A 20797-nucleotide genomic window follows, 5' to 3' on the forward strand; every position below is an offset into this window, starting at 1 on the left:
GAACCACAACTTTTTGGTTTCCCCATCTTAATTAATTGTGGGGTGCAAATGCAGTTTCTGAAAGAAAGTCACAAAACGGTTGTGGTGCAGGATAGACCTCAACACGATGGCTGGTCTGTATATGATATATTTTACAGAGCTAGGCAGGAATCTTTGTCTCAACCTGTACCTCTCTGTTTGGGCCTGAGATCCAATAGCAGAAAAACAGATGAGTAGGACCTGAAAATCCCATCTTTTGATCAGCTCCAGGCCCATTTACTGGTCTTATTCTGGTTCTTGGTAAACAGGTATTTACATGAGTAGACTACAAAGCTTTGCACCAGCAGAAGACTTCACTGGCTAAAGTACCAGAGATGGAAAGTAAAAATGCTTGATCCAGTGCCTGAACTGGGGTGCCCAACACCATTTCAAGTTATACCTGAGGCATTTGCTTGGGGCTGGCAAATACAACAGAGGACCTACAGGAGACTCATACACTTGCATTACAGCAAGGGGGAACTATCAGGAGACCTGTAACACCCAAAACAGCACCGAGGGCTTGCCTCTGCCTCCTGGGTGGTCCAGAACAGTTTGAGATGTGTCAGCATATGTGGGTCCTTGTCTGTAGCTGGCAGCTTCACAGAAGAAGATCTCTGATGCTGCACAACACTGCAGATGGCTCTAGAGCCCACTGTGATAGCAACTCATGCAAACCCCATGGATGGTGGGTGGCCAAACTGCTCAGGCACTGCTGAGTCCACTAACTCAGGTCTTTATCAGCCACTGCAGAAGTTTAGATGCTGGGTTCATGTGCAGGCATGTAATGTACCATAACCCAGAGCCAAATGCCACCTGAGCTGGCCATGCAGGACAGAGCAGTGGGCACAGCCAGTGTTCCTAAAGGGCAAAGCTGCAATGGTGGGGCTCATGTCAAGCAGTACACATCTTCTGTCTGCCTTCTCAATCACTCTGGAGGTTAGAGAAGCTGACCTCTGGGTTTTTATTAGAAAATAAGGTCCCAACAGCTACTCCTGGCATAAAGGGAGTAGCATAACATCTTGCAGCAGCTGTTCTTAACTGGGGAAGAAGATCATGATGTAGTAAAACCCCATGTTGTGATATGCCTTAAACAGGAAATCCCCTAAATACATTTCAAAGGGCACTGGGCAGAGGGTAAAGGAACAACAGGTCAGATTTGACAAAAGCCTATTTGTTTAAAAATCCTAAGCAGATAAATTCACTCATTTATTTATTTTTCATTTTTGTTAAACAAATAAGAGACATTGGAACTAGTAGCAAACACATTTCTCTGGATAAAAAATACATGCAGAAATGAAGACAATGCCAAACCCAAGCCATGTTCATTAAGCTGGGCTGACTAAAAGCTAACAGAGTAGCGAGGCCAGCTGGAGAGCATCCAAGAGACTGGAGGAAAGGGCATATGAGAGGAGACATTTTAACAGCTTCAAGTGAAGCCTCTCAGCAGGCTGTAGAGGTGTTGATACCCAAGTGAGAGACTCAACTCTAACAGGTGAAAAAGGCTGTCAGCAAAGAGTACATGGAAGCTTTAAAAGTAGAAACAAAAGCCAATAGTCTTCTGTTTACACAATAGAGTGCTTCTGATACTGAAGCACAGGGCAACATCTATTTATAATCCAAATAAATCTTGTGTTCTGGTATTTGGAACTGTCCATATTGAACATATTGGGAAGCAGCAGCCACAAGGCTGCATTAAGAAATACTGTTTTAGATCTGCATTGTTTTGGTCCATGTATTTTCCTCCTTAGTCACTTGCCAGTTATGACTTTTGCAAAAGAAAAAGGTTTATTTTTCAAAGCTGGCTTATGTGGAGTTCATAAATGTTGTGACAGGTGATACCTAGGCTGTGCTTTTAATGCCTTTGAGCTAAACTCTTGCCTGACTCTTTTTTTCCACAAACCCTCAAAGTTTCCAAGAGTCCATCAATATCTGTGACAGGTGACACGCAGATGGGATCCCCAGATGGTATGTCCCAGGAAAGTACACATAATTTAGGCTATCCAGCTCCTTGGGCCTGGTGCATTCCCTAGCTGTGTCCTAGCCCAAGTTTTGCCTCTGGTGCTCTTTCTTTTGCAGAGGAAAAAACTGTGATGAATGCCACAGTCTGCCAGTTTGAATATGAAGGCACTCAGATTGAGAAGCTGCGGGGAGTGGGGAGCAGGGATGGTGGTGACCATGGAGTCCACCTCCCACAAAGTTTAGAAATTGGCAAAAAATTTACGTGACTATCATGTGCAGACATACTGTAACAGTAAAAGGGGATTTAGCAAGACTGGTGGGATCTGTACCTCTGAGAGTCACATACAAGAAGGATTCTCCCAGTCTGGCTTCTTTGCTTTCTGAGAGTTTGCAGACATGCCAGTTAAGCAAGCAATTTTTCACAATAAACCAAGGCTATCTTTATGGAATCAAGAGGGTTGAAACTTGATGATCCTTAAGGTCCCTTCCAACCCATACCATTTTATGATTCTCTGATCCAAAGATACAGGCTTCTCTGGTGTAGTTGTATTTTTTTATTTCTGATGGCTGTGCTCATAGTCGTATTCTGGACAACTTGCAACTCACCTAGAACAAGTTATTATCTATTGTCAGCTGCTACAAAACAGCTCCCCAAAGCATGCTGTTAGTACTAAGTACGGTATGGAGAATTTCTCTTTGAAGTCCTGGGGTACTTGAAACAACTAAATAGCATGAACTAAATAGCCTCTAGGGATCTTTTCCAGTCTTATTTACTATGGTTCTGTGCATTCACATCAGATTCACTTGTAAGAATGCTTAAAGTTTTGAATGTTTGTCCTGCTGAACTGAGGATTTGGGGTTGACCTTTACATCCTCTAAACCTTCTTGGAAAGATACGTGCTGGGATAGAGTGCAGCAGCAGCTGATTATTCCCCCTGGACAGCTTTCCTCCAACCTGCTCTTCAGTCAGAGGAATCACCACATCCTCAATGCCATCTGTGTCTGTGGGGGAGAGAAGGCCAGCATCAGCAGTTGGCCTAATGACAAGATATTGAGTCTTAAAATTCCCCCCCATCATTAATTATTCCACTGTCTGCAACACAAGGATCAGGTCATTCATTGATCTAATGCAACCTGAACTTTCAGCAGCTTTGAATACTTTGCCCATTCAGACACAAGCTCATCTTTTCCATAAGACTACCTACCACCTACACACATCCTGCTGTCCTAATAGATTCTGATGTTTTTCATATATAGAAATACTAAAAAGAATTAGCAAAATGCTCCTATTCAGAGCTTGGCACTGCACCATTTTAGTATTTGTTGTCAATTAATATTGAGAGCTTCTTCATAGGAAGAAATTACTTTGCAATAGTTGAAGTCCTACCAAATATAGGGAAAGCCATGGCTATTACCCTTCAGAAGATGTTGAATCCAATTAGGTACTCAGTGAGCACTGTACTATAATGTTCTGCAAGTAGGAGCTAGTGGCTAGTGATTTCTAAAAATATTTTAATTTTTCAAAATTATGGGTTTTCTCAGTGAATCATCCTTGTTTCACCAAGAAACTCTCAGCTACGTGAAGATGAATGCTTAGACCTGCATTCACAATTCTCTGTGGCCAGTCCATTGCTGTGACAGGGACAATTACATTAAAACATACAGTGATACCTGAAAAATAGAGTCACTGTCCTCAATTTATTTTCCCGTCCTCTTTAATCAAGCAAGATTTGAACTGGTTTCATAGAGGAGTGCTTCCTGAATGGATCACGACTCTGTCATGAAATAATGAACCAGCTTCTTTGAAAGAAAGCAACTTTATTTAGAAATGTTACAATATAAAGTGTGCTTGTATGTGTTTTATATATATGGGACTATAAGATCGTTGCATCTATTTTTTTTCAATTTTAGTATTAAAGATCTATATTTTTTTAAAAATTACTACCTACAAATTAACTGGACTTTCTCAGACTCACAAATTCCACTAAACACCAGCTTCTTTCTATTTATAACTCTGCTTTTGAAAGATTTATTTGCTTTTCCAGTTCTACTTATCTGGAGCCACAATAATTAACTTTCAGAACATTACATGATGGGAAAAAAACAATTACACAAATTAGAGAAATAAACAGTTGCTAAGGAACACATACCTGGTAAGGCAGATAATTATTTCATGGCTGTCACACTTTCCATCAATTTCATGGCTGTCACACTTTCCAGGGATGCTGCTTCTGTAGTTGTTCCACTGAATGAGCAGATTTCAGATAGAACAAATCCTCTCTGAGCACTGCTAATATAAGAAGCCAATTCTCATTATGAGAGGTCAGACTAGTTCTGCCCTCTGAATTCCACCTCTGAAATGAACTTATCCAAATAAACAAACACCAGACTGAGTTTTTCTTCTGCCATTGACCAGAAATCTCTCATATAAGGAAGAGCCTGGTGGAAGCGGTTTAATGTGTTTTGTGCTTCTGCATTTTATGAGCACAGATATAACCCTGTGCAATATTAGTCTTATGACTGATTTAATAGGGAATAGAAAATATACTGGAAAGGTTGTCCATTATGCAGTCAGGAATAAATGGGCCTCTTAAATGACTGTACTAAGACAGTGTTTGATTTAGATGCACTGTAGTAATATATGCAGTGATAGACTGACCAGCAAAGTACTTCCTGGGCAGATGTACTCTACTGACTGCAAGTCACTGGCAGCAGCACAGTTTTGCTTGTATAACAACACTTAATACTTAATCTGTATATTGTTTGATGTTCAAAGAGCTGACACTATTTTTAATTCTTCCTCTGTGCAAAACATATACTCAAGTGCATATATACATATGAATAACACATTTACCATATTAATATGTAAAGCAGATGCAATTAACTGTCAGGACAATACAGAAGCCAAATCTAGTGTGATAGCCACATGGAAATGATATTCAAGGTTTACAGCGCTGAAATACAGAATATACTGTTTTGTTCTGCCCTGGCATTGCAGTTTGAAGTAACAAAAAAAAAAAAAAGAGGTGTCATAAAGACAAAGTTTCCTGAATTACTCTAGATCCAAAACCATTTAAAATTTTCTAAGAAATTCCTGGTTAACTGCAACATTACTATTACACACCTACACCAGAAATGGAAAATATTATTAAAAGTATAAATATGAATTTAAATGTTGATTCTTGTATTTAAATCTGCCACTGTTTCAGTGTGTTCAGATTAGATAGCAAAGAAAATTGTGGAGTTGGAGTGCAATGGTCTTAATGTGTTTAACACTTGTCTAAGAAACAAGCAGACAGGAGAGTGTTAGTAAATGTTTATGCATTTCAGAAATGCCTTCTGCATCACATACTATGTACTCAGACTATGAATGTACATAGCAACAGTGCTGATTGAAAACAACCCATTTAATTACTGTGATATATGGAAGCACACACTCTAAATGCAATTTGTTGGTGTATTTTGCACGTAAATGATCTTAGGGGAATCATGGTTAGAAGAGTTAGAATAAGGAGTTAAGGATGGGAACAAAATCCTGCTGCCCTTGGAGTCAATTAATTGTTTGCTCTTGCCAGCTCTGAATCTTATTTTTCACAAAGAAATGAAGCAAAGCTGGTCAGCTTTGAGGAAGGGGAGATACTCCCCCCAGCAGCATCTAGATCTATGAGGGAGAGTACATGAGATTCTTGCAGACCTGAGAGACCCCTTGCTTTCAAAGTCTCCACTAATGTAAATCCACTTGTACCAATACACCAAATCATTTAAACATTTAAAAACAATATATCTGAGTGATTTAACTTTTACATAAAATAATGCATATTTTCTTCCAGCTTCGTTTTTTTGCATTAATTGCTTTTAACTATCAAGATAAAATCTTGATTATCCTATGATGAAAAAATCCACAGTATATTGTAAAAAAAAAATACTGTTGTAGTGCACAAGTGATAAAAATACCACATTTGCATTAATTCATTTCCTGTGGAAGGATATTTCATTCTAATCCCTGATGTCCATTCTTATGAAACTATTTTCCACACCACATTTATACTCATGTTCTTGGTGTGTTCATTCAGGGAACTAAAATTTTAAAAATTTATTATTTCTCAGAAATATTGCTTATCCATATCAGACCTGGATAGGAAGAAATCCAGTTCCCCGTGCCAAAATGATGCCAAAAGAGAAAATCCAGCTCAACAGCTGGGCAAGGGGGTTTAACAGGTCAAGAGTTTTATCAGGGGAGGAGATGTTGCTTTTGGAAAATGCATTCTATCAATACCAGACAGCTGAAACTGTGCCGTGTCCCAAAGAGGAGCTGACTCGCTTCCAAAGTGTCTGGAAATGTCAGCACATATCTTCTGGTTATCACCTTCTTTTCAGCATTTGGGTTCTTGTGTAGATGACAGGTCTGTTGCAGAAATGAAGCTCAGGAGACACAAGTCCTCCTGCCGACAGGTTCTTGATCTCCCAGTCCTGCGGAAAAGCGCCCAGTAGCGGTCCTCTGATAAGATATTATCCGCTATCGGTCACTTCCACCCCGGCTGGAAACCCCGCCGTGACTCTGCCAGCCGCGTCGTGCACGGAGCCGACAGGGGCCCAGCGTGGGCCCGCAATCTCCGCGGCCGCTCCGAGCGGGGGTCCCAAGCTCTGCGCTGAGGCTTGGCCCCGTGTCTCCCTCTCTCCGCCCTTCCTGGCCCTGTTTTCCATCTCGGCCCCACAGCGGCGGCCCCGGGGCGCCGCGGCAGCCTCGGCAGGCGGACACGCGGGCTGCCGCTCTGGCGGTCGCCGCTCCTGCCCAGCGCCGCCAGCGGGGGGCGCTCCGGCACCACGGATGGTCCCGGTGCGGCGGGGCCGCGGCGCTGGGGCTCCGGGACGAGCGGGGCTGCGGCTGGGAGAAATCCGCAGGGAGGGGGAACCCTCCCTGTTTACCCCTGCTCCTCGTTCATCTCTGTTCCGCGTCCCGAATTTGTGCACCCGCTCCGAGGGGACGGTGACATCCCGTACTTTAGCCCGAAGGAGTCCCGGAGGACCGCGAGCATTACCGGACATGCCGCCCCCCACGGGTGTGGGAGCAGCCCCGCTGCTGGCGCGGGGCGCCCTGGGATGCTCTGTCCGGGCCCTCGGGCAGAGAAGGGCCCGGCTATTTCGCCGTGTCACTCTCTGGCACGGCGCGCTGCAGAGGCCGGGACACGTCGGGTGACCCGAGCAGGCTCCCGAGAGCGAGTAATGGGAGACCCTCGCGGAGCCTGTCCCGCAGCGGATTATCCGATTTTGGAAGGTGAAGTTCCCGAAGGCACAGAATTTCAGACATGGGCTACGGGCGCGGATTTTCCGCGGGGTCCGAGGGAGGGTCGGTGCGGCCGTGCGCCCCGTCCCTCAGCCCGCCCCGCCGCAGGCTGCTCCCGGCGCCGGCGGCACTTTGTGCTCGAAGTAAAAACACCCATGTGGCGGAGGGCTGTCGGGGGGCAGTGTGTATTTAATGCAGGTTTAATGTATGTATGGCTGCACAGCGTTGCGGCCAGACACACCTGACCAGTGTCACAATGATTATTATCACCTTTGCCCTCAAGGCTCCCGGCCGCGCCGCTGGGAGTGCCCGCCCTTCTCTGCAAGACTGAGCTGGGGAGCAGCCCAGCCTCGGGTCCTCCGCGGGGGCGGCGGGGGCTGCATGGAGGCCCCCGCCCGGGGACACCCTCCGCGCCGCCGTCCGTCGAAGCCTGCCCGGCGACTCAATTTTTCCACTGCCCTCCCGTGTCCTCCCCGTTTGGGAAGCCTAGGGGGGGAGGGAGGGGGCGGCGGGCCGGGCCCCTGCCTCCGGGCGCGCTGCCGCCGCGGCTCCCGTCTCATGCCGCAGGAATGCGCGGAGGTATGCGCCAGTTTCCAGAAGTGGATCCCCTTCCTTGCTGGAGCACAGCAGCGCATATATCACCCGGTGGCAGCAGTCCACCTTCCCTGAAGTTTCGTAACCGCTTACGAGGGTAAATTGAGAGTTGGGAACAGCCCTCTATTAAGTAGCAGATTGAGAAGAGGCTCTTCCCACTTGGAGAAGGCAAGTCTTCCCAGACAGACCCCTCGCATCGGGAGCTACAGTCATCGAGACGCCTCCTCTGCGCTCACTGTTGCCGCTGCTGCTGCTCCTCCTTCGCCGCTGCTGCTACTTGCTGCTCCCTCCACAAGGTGCCTCCGGAGCTTCATCCTTTATCCTCCTCCCTTTATCCAGGTCGGACGGCTGCGGCTCCCGCCGCTGCTGGCACCCCCGGAGTCATCACCGGCGGAGCTGTCCCGTCACCGACCCAGGCACCCTGCGGCCACCCTGGAAGGTCTGTGTGTGCCCGCGCAGGAGCGGGGTCCCCTGCCCATCCCGCCGCCGACCCCCGTGTCCCACTCTGTCCGCACGCACCACGCACGCAGCCCCTTCCAATGCACCTTGGGCTGGAAGCTGACACGGGATTAGGAAGGAGCGTGTGTGCGCGCGTTGGGCATGTCAGAGCCGGCCGCGGGCGTGCGGCCGGGCGGGCGGAGAGGTGCGGGGCAGAGCGCCCCGGGGCTGCTGGCTGTCAGCCCGGGGAAAGGCACGGGGGAGCCCGGCGGGACGCCGGCCCCGAGCGCTGCCGGCGGAGCGGTGCTTGGGCAAAAATGCGGGCAGGGGCGGTGTTGTCCCGGAGACGGAGGCTCCCGGCGGCCGGAGGCTCCAGGCGGAGCCTGCTGTCAGCGCCCAGGGCGCCTGCAGGCACGCTACCGCTGCGGCTTTGGCAGGAGCTCTCGCTTCCCTCCCTTGTGTCTGCAGCTGCCGGTGATGCTTTATCCCGCTTCCAGTTTTTTATATCTTTGATAGGTAATGGGCTTTTCCTGCGGTTTTTTTTCTTTTTCCGTTTACGTTAGTTTTTTCTTCTTGAAAGTGTTAAATATCGTGCACCGTGTGGTTTAGAAATGCTTTGGCTAAGCTTTTGTCGGTTGAATTAGCCTGAGATGGGACTGGCACTGTGAAAGCTCGGGTTTGACTTTTTCTAAGTGGTCTCTAAAGATCAATGAGAAAACCTTTAGTCCTGACGCGAAGTCTATTGTGTCCTTGTTGAGCCAGGAGGTGTCCTCTGCCACCTCCAGGGCTTCTTTCACACATCTAAATTCGCGAGAAGGAAACTGTGTTTCTAGGCTAGCAAACGAATACTTTGGCTGAGGTGGTGTATTTCATGAAACAAAAACGTGTGTCATGAATGGTAGACCTGCATCAGTGGAGAATTCCTAGATGCCTTTGTGAGATGATTAATTTCTGCTGCTTTTCAAAATGATCAAAAGATGGCAGTCAAAGCTCGCACGAGATTATCACGACAGAATGTCCTTTTGCGTTGAATTTAGGCTGTCCTTAAACTCACTGCAGGATGCTGTAGATCTGCCCGGGGCAGCCGTTTCCCACGCAGTGCAGTGATACGATTTTGGAGCTTTCAGAGCATTTTAATACTAACCTTGGCCTTTCTTGTGTTAGTGTCACTATGGTCAATACTGCTCTTCTGTTTAGCCACTGGAACTGCCATTAGACTGAAGCCTTTGCTTAGGTTTTCATTGAGCTTTTGGTATTTTCGTGTGCAGTTAAGGCGTTTGGCTAAGGCAAGTATATACAGCTGCTCAAATGAAGCCTGTTAAGCTCAATGTCTGTAACTGGGAAATTCCTGGATCTCCATAGTGTCTTCCCACCAAATGTGCCTTGCTGGGTAGTTCTTCAGATGGTAGAAGAATATTGTTTTCCCTTTCAGTTGTTTCTGTGGACTAATGATTTATGTATTCTTTTGTTTTGCTCTTGGAACCTTCCTGATAAAATCTGTTGCCTAATTGCTTTCGGAATTCTCTTTCCCCCAGCCTAATTATGATATATGATGCATGTATGACTTTATTCATACAAATTGCCACCCTCCTACTTCTTGAGATAGAAAATCTGAAACTACAGAAACACTTACATGCATGTGTAGGTTCATATTAGACTTTACTTAGACAAATAAATAATTTGGAAGTTTTGCTGTAGTAATTGGCAGTAATTTTACATGAACTAGAGCACATAGTTATGAAGGTATGGCTGCTTGCAATTAAGAACCACTAATTTGGCCTAATCCCACTTCTTTTGCTAGACAGCCTGAAATGGTTGTGAGACTCTTATGCCTGTCAGCTTTATATAGTGTATTTTAAATATATTTTCTCTCAGGACATGTAAATGAATTATCAGATGTTGAAACATCATGGCTAGACAGACGTGTCAAATTTCAGATGTGTGTTACACACACTTCTGTATAACCTATTTCAGGCTTTCACAAAATGAAGAATAGCGCAATTGTAGGCAGAACCCCTCAAAAAAGTTTTATTACAGTTTCCAAACTGACTTGAGACCAGTAAAACAAAGCTAACTAAGTGGTTCAACAGTTATGAAAAAGGAGCCGATTAAAATCCCCAGCTGAAAGAGACATTTAGTTGATCCAAAGCAGGAATGACCTCTGAATTAGCTATCATCACATTCAGCGATGAAGTCATGGAGCTCCCTTCTGGCTCCTGCCTGTGTGGAGGCACAGATCTTCACTGCACTTCCCCGATCAAATTAACCCTAACTAGGTTAAAGCTTCATGTGCTTACTGTGATTGGAGAGGGTTCAGCAACAAAAGGCACATTATTGCGAGATGAGACTCTCCAGTTAGTCATGCAGATCTTTTGTCGTCTTGGACAGCTTTCAAGTCGAGAGGTTTCAACCTGGTCCCGTGGGTGGGGGGCTGGGGATAAGGGAACAAAGTGAAATCCACGATTTGTCTTTTTTATGTTTCATGAATACACCCACGCAATCCTTTAATCCACATGTATCATTTCCTTCTCGTTTCTCCCCCTTCCTCCCTTCCCCATCATTGCAGATTCATTCATGTTGTTGTGATCTGAAAGGGCAGAAATGAAGACAGCGCTGTGCTCGGCAGTCGCTGCTCTGTGTGCAGCCACCCTCCTCTCCTCCATCGAGGCTGAAGGTAACCTTCTCCTCCCTGCCCTCTTGCCCCGGTGCCCCGCTGACCAGCAAATCTCCCAATCAGCCTTGAGCTACTGGCTCTCTCCCTCTCTGTTTTTGAGTGTGAATACTTCACCTTGTTTCTTTCTCTCCTTCAGAGAAATGCCTCTCCTTCCTTGCCCAGCTCCTTCTGTGTTCTGTTTCTCCCGGCTAATGAGCCGGACCGTAGCTCCCTCTCTCTGTCCCTCTGGTGTGCTGTCCACACCACCCCACAGACAGGACGTCGGCCAGCTGGTGTGGCCACCCGGGCGCAGCGCCCCGAGGAGCCCATTGCCACTGGCGAGCAGCCCGGCGTGGCCGGGGACATGGCTCTGCCCCCAGGATGGACCAAGAATGGCTGGTTTCTGGCCTCTTTTAGTAATGTTGAGAGAGGAAACGGAAAACCTACTGCTCAACAACCCGCAACTTTGAAATAAAATGCTCCAACAGAGTCTGGCTCTCTGTGCCTGTGTGTTTTGTCCAGCTGGACACCTCGCCCCTGCCCCACCGGCCTGCCGGTGCATCGGCCTCCCCTGCTCGGCGGGGCGACCCCCGGCTGAGCCTTGGGGTGGCCGACCCTCCCTCAGGGATGCCTCAGCTTCCGTGGTGGGTCTGACCCAGGGAACACGCCTGGGAAGGTGCTGCCAGTGCCGTGACATGTGTCACGGGCACCGCCGAAGGGAAGGCTGGGCCAGGCCTTGCTGTGGCAGCCAAGGCTGCAAGGCTCTGGCATGCATGTGGTACTGTCACCTCCAAAGGGGCTTTCCTTTTCCTTCTCCTCCTCCTCCTCCTCCTCCTCCTCAGCCCTCAGCGCAGTCTTTCTGGAGGCTGAGGCCCCTGGCAACCCTGGCTGAAGATGTGGGGAGACCCATCTTCACTGACACACTTGCCTCAAAATGGCCTGGCCTGGCATTTGCTCTCCAGTGGATTAACAGCAACTGTGTCCTGTGCCCTCAGTGTGAGCTGCTTGGCTTTTTGGTCATAGTCATGGCATTTCTGCCAGCAGTGGCTTCCAGGGGAAATAAAAAGGCTGAACGTCCTGCACTGAAATGACTTGATCTGACCTCTGGGACTTGACTCCATCGTAGGTGTGAACTCTCCTGGATTTACTGGAAAAAAACAGAAGCCAGCAACTGGTAATTCTTTTTTTCCTTCCTTCTCTTTCTGCCTTGAACTGAAAGAAATGCCCTGATCATGGCCTGCTCCCTTGTCTGGACGTGGTCACCTTGGCTGATCTCTTTGAAAAGCATGGGGTGTCAGAGATGCCTCTGCTGTGTTTGCCCCCCAAAGCAGTCGTAGTAGTGCTTGCTTGGGGCGTGCAGATGTAAAGTACATTGCCTTTCTGGAAAAATATGGCATTTTTGCCAGTAGTGCAACATCTGGTCACCCTAGGAGAGAATCAGTCCATTGCCTTCCTCTCGTGTTGTGTTGCTGTTGGCAAAGGAACCGAAAAAGGTCATTTGAAGTCATTTCAGAGTTGCATTTGAAATGCAGGACAGCCATGCCAGAGAAAGCAGAGAAAGTGTACAGTTTTGATGGAGGGAGTGGATGTGTTTGTGCATTCTTCCCCATCTTAGGAGGGAACTCACTTAGAGCTGTAGTAATATTGCTGTTGTCTTGCACTATGAATTATATGTATGGAGTATATTATTTCTGAACATAAGTGAAGGTGTTTTATTTAGCTACAGTGTAGACTAAACCAGTCATAGCTTCAGTACTGTTAAAGCAAGCTCCAAAAATGTATTTGGATGAGCAGAGTTATAACAGCAAATCTTGACACATAGCTGGATGACCTTGATTAGATGCTGGAGGATACACTATTGCCAAGCAAAAGAATGGATAAAACCTGATCTTGAGAGTTGTGGAGGGCTCTTGGACAGAACTTACATTACTTTGCACTCAGAAATGTTTGATAAATAAAATACCTAATTTACAGTGATCATGTTTCTATAAGAAAATTCTCCTAGCTCCAGAGTTTTGAAGTAAGAGCAGGGAAGTGTGGGGCAAAAATTGTGGTGCTGAAAACAGAGTGAGAATAGTGGTGCTGAAAATGAAAGTTCAAAACTAGGAGTGCCTTACAACTTGCTGTGGTGGGAACTGCTTTTCTAGTGGGGTTTTTGTTTGCACTATGCTGGTCATTCTTCTGCACTGTTTTAGTTTTGTGCAGCAAGTTTGCATAATTTTGTAAATTGCATCTTATTTACTTTAGCAAGTTATTTCCTTACTTACTTACTTTATTTTGGTGTCATTGCAACTTAAATCCTGTCTACTGAACTGACTTTCTCCTGTGAACATTTGTCCCTTGGTCTTATTTTTCCCAATTTCAGATTGCTTTGTGGCAAAACTATCCCCCTCCCCCCGCCACCAGTCAGTCCTGTGTCTCTTTTCTTGATTCTTTTTGACTCTCCATGTACATTCACAGGACATGCATTTTAAAATTTCTTTCTCAAAGGTGTGGGTAGACCCTTGATGGGATGAAAAAGAGAGAGGAGAATAAGGGAGAGGGCCATTTAATGTGATGAAGATTCTTGATATGACGTGGAAAGATGGGGTGAGAGCAGAGGAAAGAAAAGGCTTAGTTTTATTTTCTGCCCTCCTTCAGCTTTCATTTTTCAGTCTCCCCTGGGAGCAGACCTGGTGTTTATCTGATGCTGCTGTCCATAGATTCCTGAACTTTCCAGTATGAAACTGGTTCTTCATCAGCATCACAGCTGCTCTGAAGTCCTTTGTGAGAGCTGTGCTCTACTGCTCTTGGCCCTGAGCAGTAAGTGAGCTGCAGTAATGGTGTTAGAGCTTTTCTGCAGAGGTACAGCAGAACAGGAGTTTCTAGTTGGGCAGTCACTGTAGGAGTAGAGGGGGGAAAGCCCACATATAGTCTAAATGCATTCATGCCCTTTCACTGGGGAAGTTGTTTGTTTACAATGGTCAAGGAAGCAAATTTGTTTTCATGCTCAGCATTTTTACTCTTTTACAGTGAAATTCTTGATTTATTTTGCAATCCTTCTGATATCTCTCTCTCAGCTTAAACTCCTTGTATGTGATTCTGTATTTTATACTTAAGCATAAAGTTGTTCATACTTAAAGTTGGTTTGTGCCTTTTTAGTCCAGCACAGCAATACTCCAGTGCATTCCATGTCTGTCCACATGTCAGAATTTCTTTGTTACAGTATTTTTTTTCATCTGTAATCTCAAAGAGCCAAGGGCTCTTATTCTAGTCATAGTTAAGTAAAGTATATTGGCATGTGAAGAATCTATTTATTATAACCTCAAGTTACTGCTGTGATGTTGTCACAGCTTCTGTAGCATATCACGTTTCTTCATACAGAGGGATTTTCAAAGGCACAGGAAGTAAATGAGGAAATAATTGGTTTTGTGTAGCCTAACTGAGCTTCTGAAGGTGCTGACTTTTCAGTTTTTCAAGAATTGGTTCAGACCTAGAAAAGTCTGTTTTCTAGGCTGGAAGTAGGGAAGGAGGGCATCACTGATCCAGGTGTAGTACCTCTGTGTTGTGCATAAAACGGTTTGTCTGGTGAAAAATCTGTTACCAGGACACCCAGTATAGTAAGTGACAAATAATTGCAGCCCAGCACTTGCAGAAGATTAGAATTTTTGGCTTGTAATAAAGCTGTGTTGAGTACATTAATTTCCATTGACTGAATGATTCAGAGGTGATCTGGGATAGCTGAAACTTTTGAAGTTTTGAAACTGCTTGGTAGAACTATAATTTTATTATCTTTTGATAGCAATATCTTTTGAGAAAGAAGCTGTTGATTTCAAAGTTCTTAAATAGAGAGCCATGTAGATTGACATGTGAAATTGAAATTTTTATATATATGAGGATGACCATACATCCCTGTTTTTCCTGCTGCTAATTAGAAGCAAAATATACATGCATGTGTAAGTGCGTATACACATACATATACATATATATGCACAAATGTGTAAAATTTGGTAAATATTCATACATACAATGTGTATATATATATATATATATATATATATGGGTCATGCTGAGATATGTATGTCTTTATTTGTATAGGTATATAGATTTAAATGAATTTTTTTCAAAGTACATTTATGAGCTATGCATCCTCAATTTTGAAGAAATTTCATAAGCATATATAAAATTTAAAAATGCAAAGATACAGATGGCAATGTTTCTGTGTTGTGATTGGCAATGAATATTTAACAAGTCTGAGAAGCTGCTCTTTTTAGAAGCTGCTCTTTGCTACATTTCTAGGCTGTAGGTCATTCCAGTCACATTGACAATGCAGGCTTCAGAGGAGCTTAACTGGGGTCATGATCTAGTTAGTGTTACCAAATTCATGCCATTTCTGGAAAAAACAGTAAATGAAGAGTTCTGGCACCTTCCAGCCTCAGCAGGCCTTATCACTGGGATGGTAAGGCTGAGCTCACTCTTCAGCTTCTGTAGACTGTGTGATATTTTAACATGGGCTAACACATTCTTTTACATGCTAATTATAGCATGTCCCTTCTAGTGATGGAATCACAAAATATGTTTCACATAGGGATTGTGGATGGCAGCTACTTCCAACTTATATCACTTTTAAATCTGGTTCTAGATATAAATTACTTGGTATTCCATTTACATTTTATTTCTGTCTTGTTAAGGTATTCATTGGGATCCTCTAGCAGTCACATTGTGTTCTCTGCAAAAAGCTGTAAAATTTTTATATTTCCTGTGAAGTAATACAAGCTAATGTAAGACATATATGACCTGCATAGCATGAGAAAGATGCTTTGCCCTCTTTTTTTTTTGTTTTATAAGAAATTATAACTGTATTACATTATAATATGTATATATATGATATTATAATATATATATATGGCAATGTTTTGAGTACATTATATCTGATTTTTTCCTTTTGTTTTTCTTTCGTGGTGCATAATATAGAAGATCCCGTTAAGGAAATTATCATAACACAATTCTAAGGGTGGTCAAAATTAATGCTGTGGGAACATGATTGTTGTACAGCAGGATATGTTTTTGCTACTCTGGAAACCTGTAGGGGAACCATACATTTCTGTGCATCAACAGATCACTGTATGCAGCAAGACTACAACACCATGGCATGTTATGATCATGATCCTGTACCTTGACAAGTCTGTGAGAGGTTTGGCATAGATTTTGATGGACAGAGGATCAGCAGTGTCACTACACTAAGAATAGCTGCAACTTCACTGCTGCAAGTAGCTTGACATCAAGACTGCTTGCAGCAGTTAAGCTGTACTCACACATAAGATTTTGTTGAGTGAAGTTTTAAGGTTTGTCCCTGTAAAGCGGCAAACTCCTACTACAACAACAAGGGGCATTTTTTTCCTAGATTCTGGTTTGATTCAGTCTTGCAAATTTATTATTTTTCCACTGGTGAATTTCCTTCTGGAAGAAGAATTTTAATGAGATGGAGTAACGGTTACCCCGTTTTATTATCACAATAAGGTTTTTATCATCTAAACATTTTTCTGTACTTCAGATCAGCTTACTACTCTCAGTCATATGACCATGGTTTGGTCTTCACCCCACAGCTGGTTTCACTTGGGTGAAATCTGACCCTTGTGAAGGTCCTTGGATGTTTTGGAGATTCTATTTGAGTATCAAAAGCTCACAGGCCATCTGGAAGACATTTTGATGACATTGAATCCAAACAGTTTTTTTTTTTTTTTTTCACTCAAGGAAGATTCCTTTTTGGATTTCTATGGGAGAAGTATTCAGTGCTTGAGTTTGATAAGCCAGCCATGAGGCTGAGAATGAATGGATTTAAAGTACAGCAATGAAGACAGGGATTAGGTGTCAGAAATAACTATGATGATAAAGGCAGTGAGGTTTTGGAGTAATTTCTGTGGGAAGCTCTCAGTCTTGACAATAGTGGAGGTCTTTAAGAATGATCTGAGAAAACATGTCAGGAATGACACCCGGTGGCCAGTCCTGTCTTGATCGTGGGACGGACAAGGGGACTTTCAAGTTCCCCTGCAATGCCATTGTTTATGATCACCTGGATGAATGGATACATCACTCATGTGTCAATGTACTATTCTTGTTACCTGCCAAGACCCACATCTGAATTTTCATGAAATGGAAAAACATCCTTTAAATGCTAAAGACTCTTCCTCACAGTCAGCTTTTTCAGTTTATCTGGAATCCGGTCATTTGGATATCAACAAGCTGGGCTGCTGCTGTCCTTCAGCAGTTAAAGCCTAAGTCTCTGCTGCAACATGCCAATTTACTTGCAAGGTTGGTGGTGCTACTTTTTCCATGTACTGAATTTTTTTAAAAGCATGCTCAGGTCAGTTGTCTCTGCCTTTGCATTAAATTTGTCCTGAGCCATTGCTACTGAAACAATATTTTATAATGATATTCTTATAATCTAAATGTATTTTACTATTAACACATGTTGCATGATTTTGATACTAAGTAACTACCCTGCCATGTCTAGCATTGTGATACTCATAAACTGAATGATGAACAAACTGTGCATGCAGGTTAATGGTCTAATCTCACTGCCTGTGTATGGACAACAGCAAAAATAACATTTACTTCAGTACTAGTGTTATCTATTGTATCAGTATTATAAAGCCATATTATCCTATTGTCAGAAATTAGAGAAAATTAAAAGGAAAAAAATGTCATATATTTTTAGCTCAGTTTTACTTTTTGTAATTGGACAGTGTCTTTTCATAATTAAACATTCTAGCATTTACTACTTTATCTGCTTTTAAAATGATATTCAAATCTGATGTGAAATCTGACATATGACAGAGATCTTCTATGAAACAGAAGATCTGTCTTTTAAAAATGCCTGCAAAACTCTCTCACTAGTAGTTAAGGAAAGTATGGCTGGATCTAATCTTACTTTGTAGACCTATTTAAACAATAATATATAATACACCATGCACTGACAGTGAGTCAGTAAAATGCTGCATGAATAAGCATGACAATTTTAAAAAGAGAATATCATTATAAAATATTTATTAAATGTCTTTGTGTAATGAACCTTGTACATGGAGGCTTTGTCCATTGTGGGAAGCTAAAAAACCAATAATCAACATTTCATTTACGTATGCATGATGCTGCAAATTAGCGTATGTAAACTATTTCTTCCTGTACTGTTCAGTTACTTCTGTCATCAGCTCCTACAAGTTTTATTTGCAGGCATTTGTTCAGTTCACTGGTGCCCTCTTTGCCGTTTTCTATAAATTCTGTAAAATAAATGTCCTTAAATATATTTTGATGTTGTCTTTTCATAATTAACCATTGTGTTGTTTGGAACCATACTGGCATTTTATGTTAAAATGCTGCTATTAGTATGGGTACACCTGCTGCAAAGGGAACATAAAAGCAATAGTTTACACCTTTGAAATTGTACAGAAATCTGGTGTAAACAGGTAGAATTTTATTTTTGAGAACTTCACATCAGCTCAAATATTTTGGCAAATTGCAACCACTACTAATGTCATTTATTATTCCCTTAGTTCCTACGCCCTTTGTTGCTATATGCAAAGTATGTCACTTCAGTGGCTTCTAGGAACAAAGGGGTGGAGTTCTCCATATTTTGTAATATAATGATACATCAGTGTATCATTATTGCTGATACATACATTTTGCATGTCTATTCCTATCTAGACCCTAACAGAAATTGTTTTACTGAACATTAGATGCCCAGTCTTTTCCTGTATTCTTTAAATAGTTTATTTTCTCTGCCAAGTTTCTAGATTCGGTGAAATTTATAAGAAATATCATATGCAGAGACTATATTAAAAAAGCTGATCAGTTCTTTGATGTCTGATTAAGAAGAGTACTGTGTTCTCCAAATCCTAAATGATCTCATGATATTGTAAGCAGGTTGTGATTTGGCATGCTTGTACGGATTGCACCCAGCATGTAAAAAAAATTTCCTTTAATCGTTATGTGAAATGTTTGCATATGTGGTGATTATCTGTGAACTCATTGTACATGTATCCAAATGTGTTTTCTATTGTGCTTGATTTTGCTGGCCATTCTTGAATGTCTTGGCAACTCAAGAAACATATGTTCTGTGCTGTCCTCTGTAATGCATATACTCTTTGATGTTTTGTCATATTTTGTCAGCTTTTATTTTACTCTTTTTCCAACAATATATCTTTATATTTGTTGGAAACAAATTTATGCAAAGACAATTTTAGTAAGCTTTGCTCAACATTGTTTTATTTATTCATTTGCCAAAACTTGCTCAAGATTTTAAACATCTACCTGGTGTAAATCTTTTGCAGTTAACCCACCATCAGACTTGAATTTTACAATTATAGATGAACATAATGTTCAAATGTCATGGAAAAGGCCGCCAGATGCAATAGTTGGTTACAGAATAACTGTTGTTCCAACAAATGGTGAGTTCTGTCAAAATTTTTTTACGTGATTCCATGTTTTGAAACGTTGAGTTTATTTTTGCCTATATCTAACTTAGGTGTAAGAGTAGCCGTTAAAATCTTTTGGAAGTTAGTGATCAAGCCTGGGTAGCAGCAAAGGGCATACAGGAAAAACAGTGATTCTTCCAAGTTAGAGCTACTCTTGCCTTGGTATTTACCATTTCAGGACTGAAAGTAACAAGTTTTGGATGCCTTTGCTTTGCAAGGAGCAAAAAGGTAGAATCATCACTTCGCTCCTCTTCTATGATTTCACCTTAAAGTTCAAGAATTGTATTATGCTGTGTAAGACAGCCATTATTCTATTTCACTTTGAGAAATAATCAGTATAAAAGTGATATTGAATCAGAACAGGACATGATTTGTTAGATGATAATACATTTTGTACGTGCATTTCAAGTTTCAAATTTCCTGTAATTTATTAAAAACTTTAGCAATTTTTTCATTTAAAAAAAAATCACATTAGCCAAAATTTTCATGTTTCAATATTTATACTTCATGAAAACAGAAAGTGTGTAATTCTAAAATTATTATTGGTTTTGAGACAGATTATTGCCTGATGCATTTTGTTTTACAATCAGTTTATCAATATTATTGGATTTTAAGGCTGCATTGAGTGTTTTATATATTTATTGCAGATGGACCTACTAAAGAATTTACTCTTTCACCTAGCACTACCCAAACTGTCATATCAGATCTTACACCTGATGTAGAGTATATTGTATCAATAGCTTCATATGACGACAGAGAGGAGAGTCTGCCTGTTTTTGGCCAGCTGACAAGTAAGTAGCTGCAGTACAATTAGAAAGTCAATTAAGATAACTGAGCGGTCATTCACAAAACTTGGCTTTGATCCAGTTCTCCAACAAAATTGCCACATAGCTAAACTCTCCTTCGATGGAGCTGTCTGAACAGCCTTTTTCTATTAGTCCTAGTAGAAGCAGAGAAAATTTCCAAGAGATCAAAGGATACTAACATGGATATAGTGTCTGCCAAACTCTATAGAATTCTTGGCAGGAGGCCACTACGTTTTTTGAGCTATACCTACTTCCAATAAATTGCATCTGCTGAATTCAAGGGGAAGACAATCATTGACCTCAGTAACAAATGAATTGAACTGGCATCCTGTGTGAGAAAACAAACTATAGAAATCAAATAATAACAAAATGTGACACGATATACCTAAATGCATACTAAAATATGGAATTTAAGCTTTAATAATTTATATTAATAATCAAAAAACATAAAATAAATTTAATTAAATAAAAATGCACAGCAGACTCTTTTCTATGACACATTTTGTATCATGTCTCAGGCTTCACAAAGAACCATGGGAAAATTATCAATTCTCCTAGGTGTTAGAGAGGGGTAATACTGGTATTTCTTCCAGGC

General features: G+C 42.5%; 1 protein-coding gene and 1 long non-coding RNA gene across 6 annotated transcripts in view; one reads left to right on the forward strand and one right to left on the reverse strand.

The window, feature by feature from the left end:
* Window positions 1-1284: 1284 nt before the first annotated feature.
* LOC128785116 (uncharacterized) lies at window positions 1285-10667 on the reverse strand. The gene is made up of 3 exons (XR_008429761.1): window positions 10591-10667; window positions 4128-4267; window positions 1285-2979 (listed from the first exon to the last, which is right to left on the reverse strand). It is a non-coding gene; the product is annotated as an uncharacterized LOC128785116 (long non-coding RNA).
* COL12A1 (collagen type XII alpha 1 chain) overlaps window positions 7885-20797 on the forward strand; it is a 317990-nt gene continuing 305077 nt past the window's right edge. For 2 of the 5 annotated variants that reach the window (XM_053937327.1, XM_053937328.1), the window contains exons 1-4: window positions 7885-8294; window positions 10860-10967; window positions 19253-19369; window positions 20044-20187. In XM_053937327.1, coding sequence (XP_053793302.1) covers window positions 10895-10967; window positions 19253-19369; window positions 20044-20187 — 334 coding nt within the window. In that variant the 5' untranslated portion in view covers window positions 7885-8294; window positions 10860-10894. The remainder of the gene's footprint in view (window positions 8295-10859; window positions 10968-19252; window positions 19370-20043; window positions 20188-20797) is intronic. The other 3 variants (XM_053937325.1, XM_053937326.1, XM_053937329.1) reach the window with 3 other exon arrangements.

The sequence above is a fragment of the Vidua chalybeata genome, chromosome 3, assembly GCF_026979565.1.
Source record: "Vidua chalybeata isolate OUT-0048 chromosome 3, bVidCha1 merged haplotype, whole genome shotgun sequence".
Taxonomy (NCBI): Eukaryota; Metazoa; Chordata; class Aves; order Passeriformes; family Viduidae; genus Vidua; species Vidua chalybeata.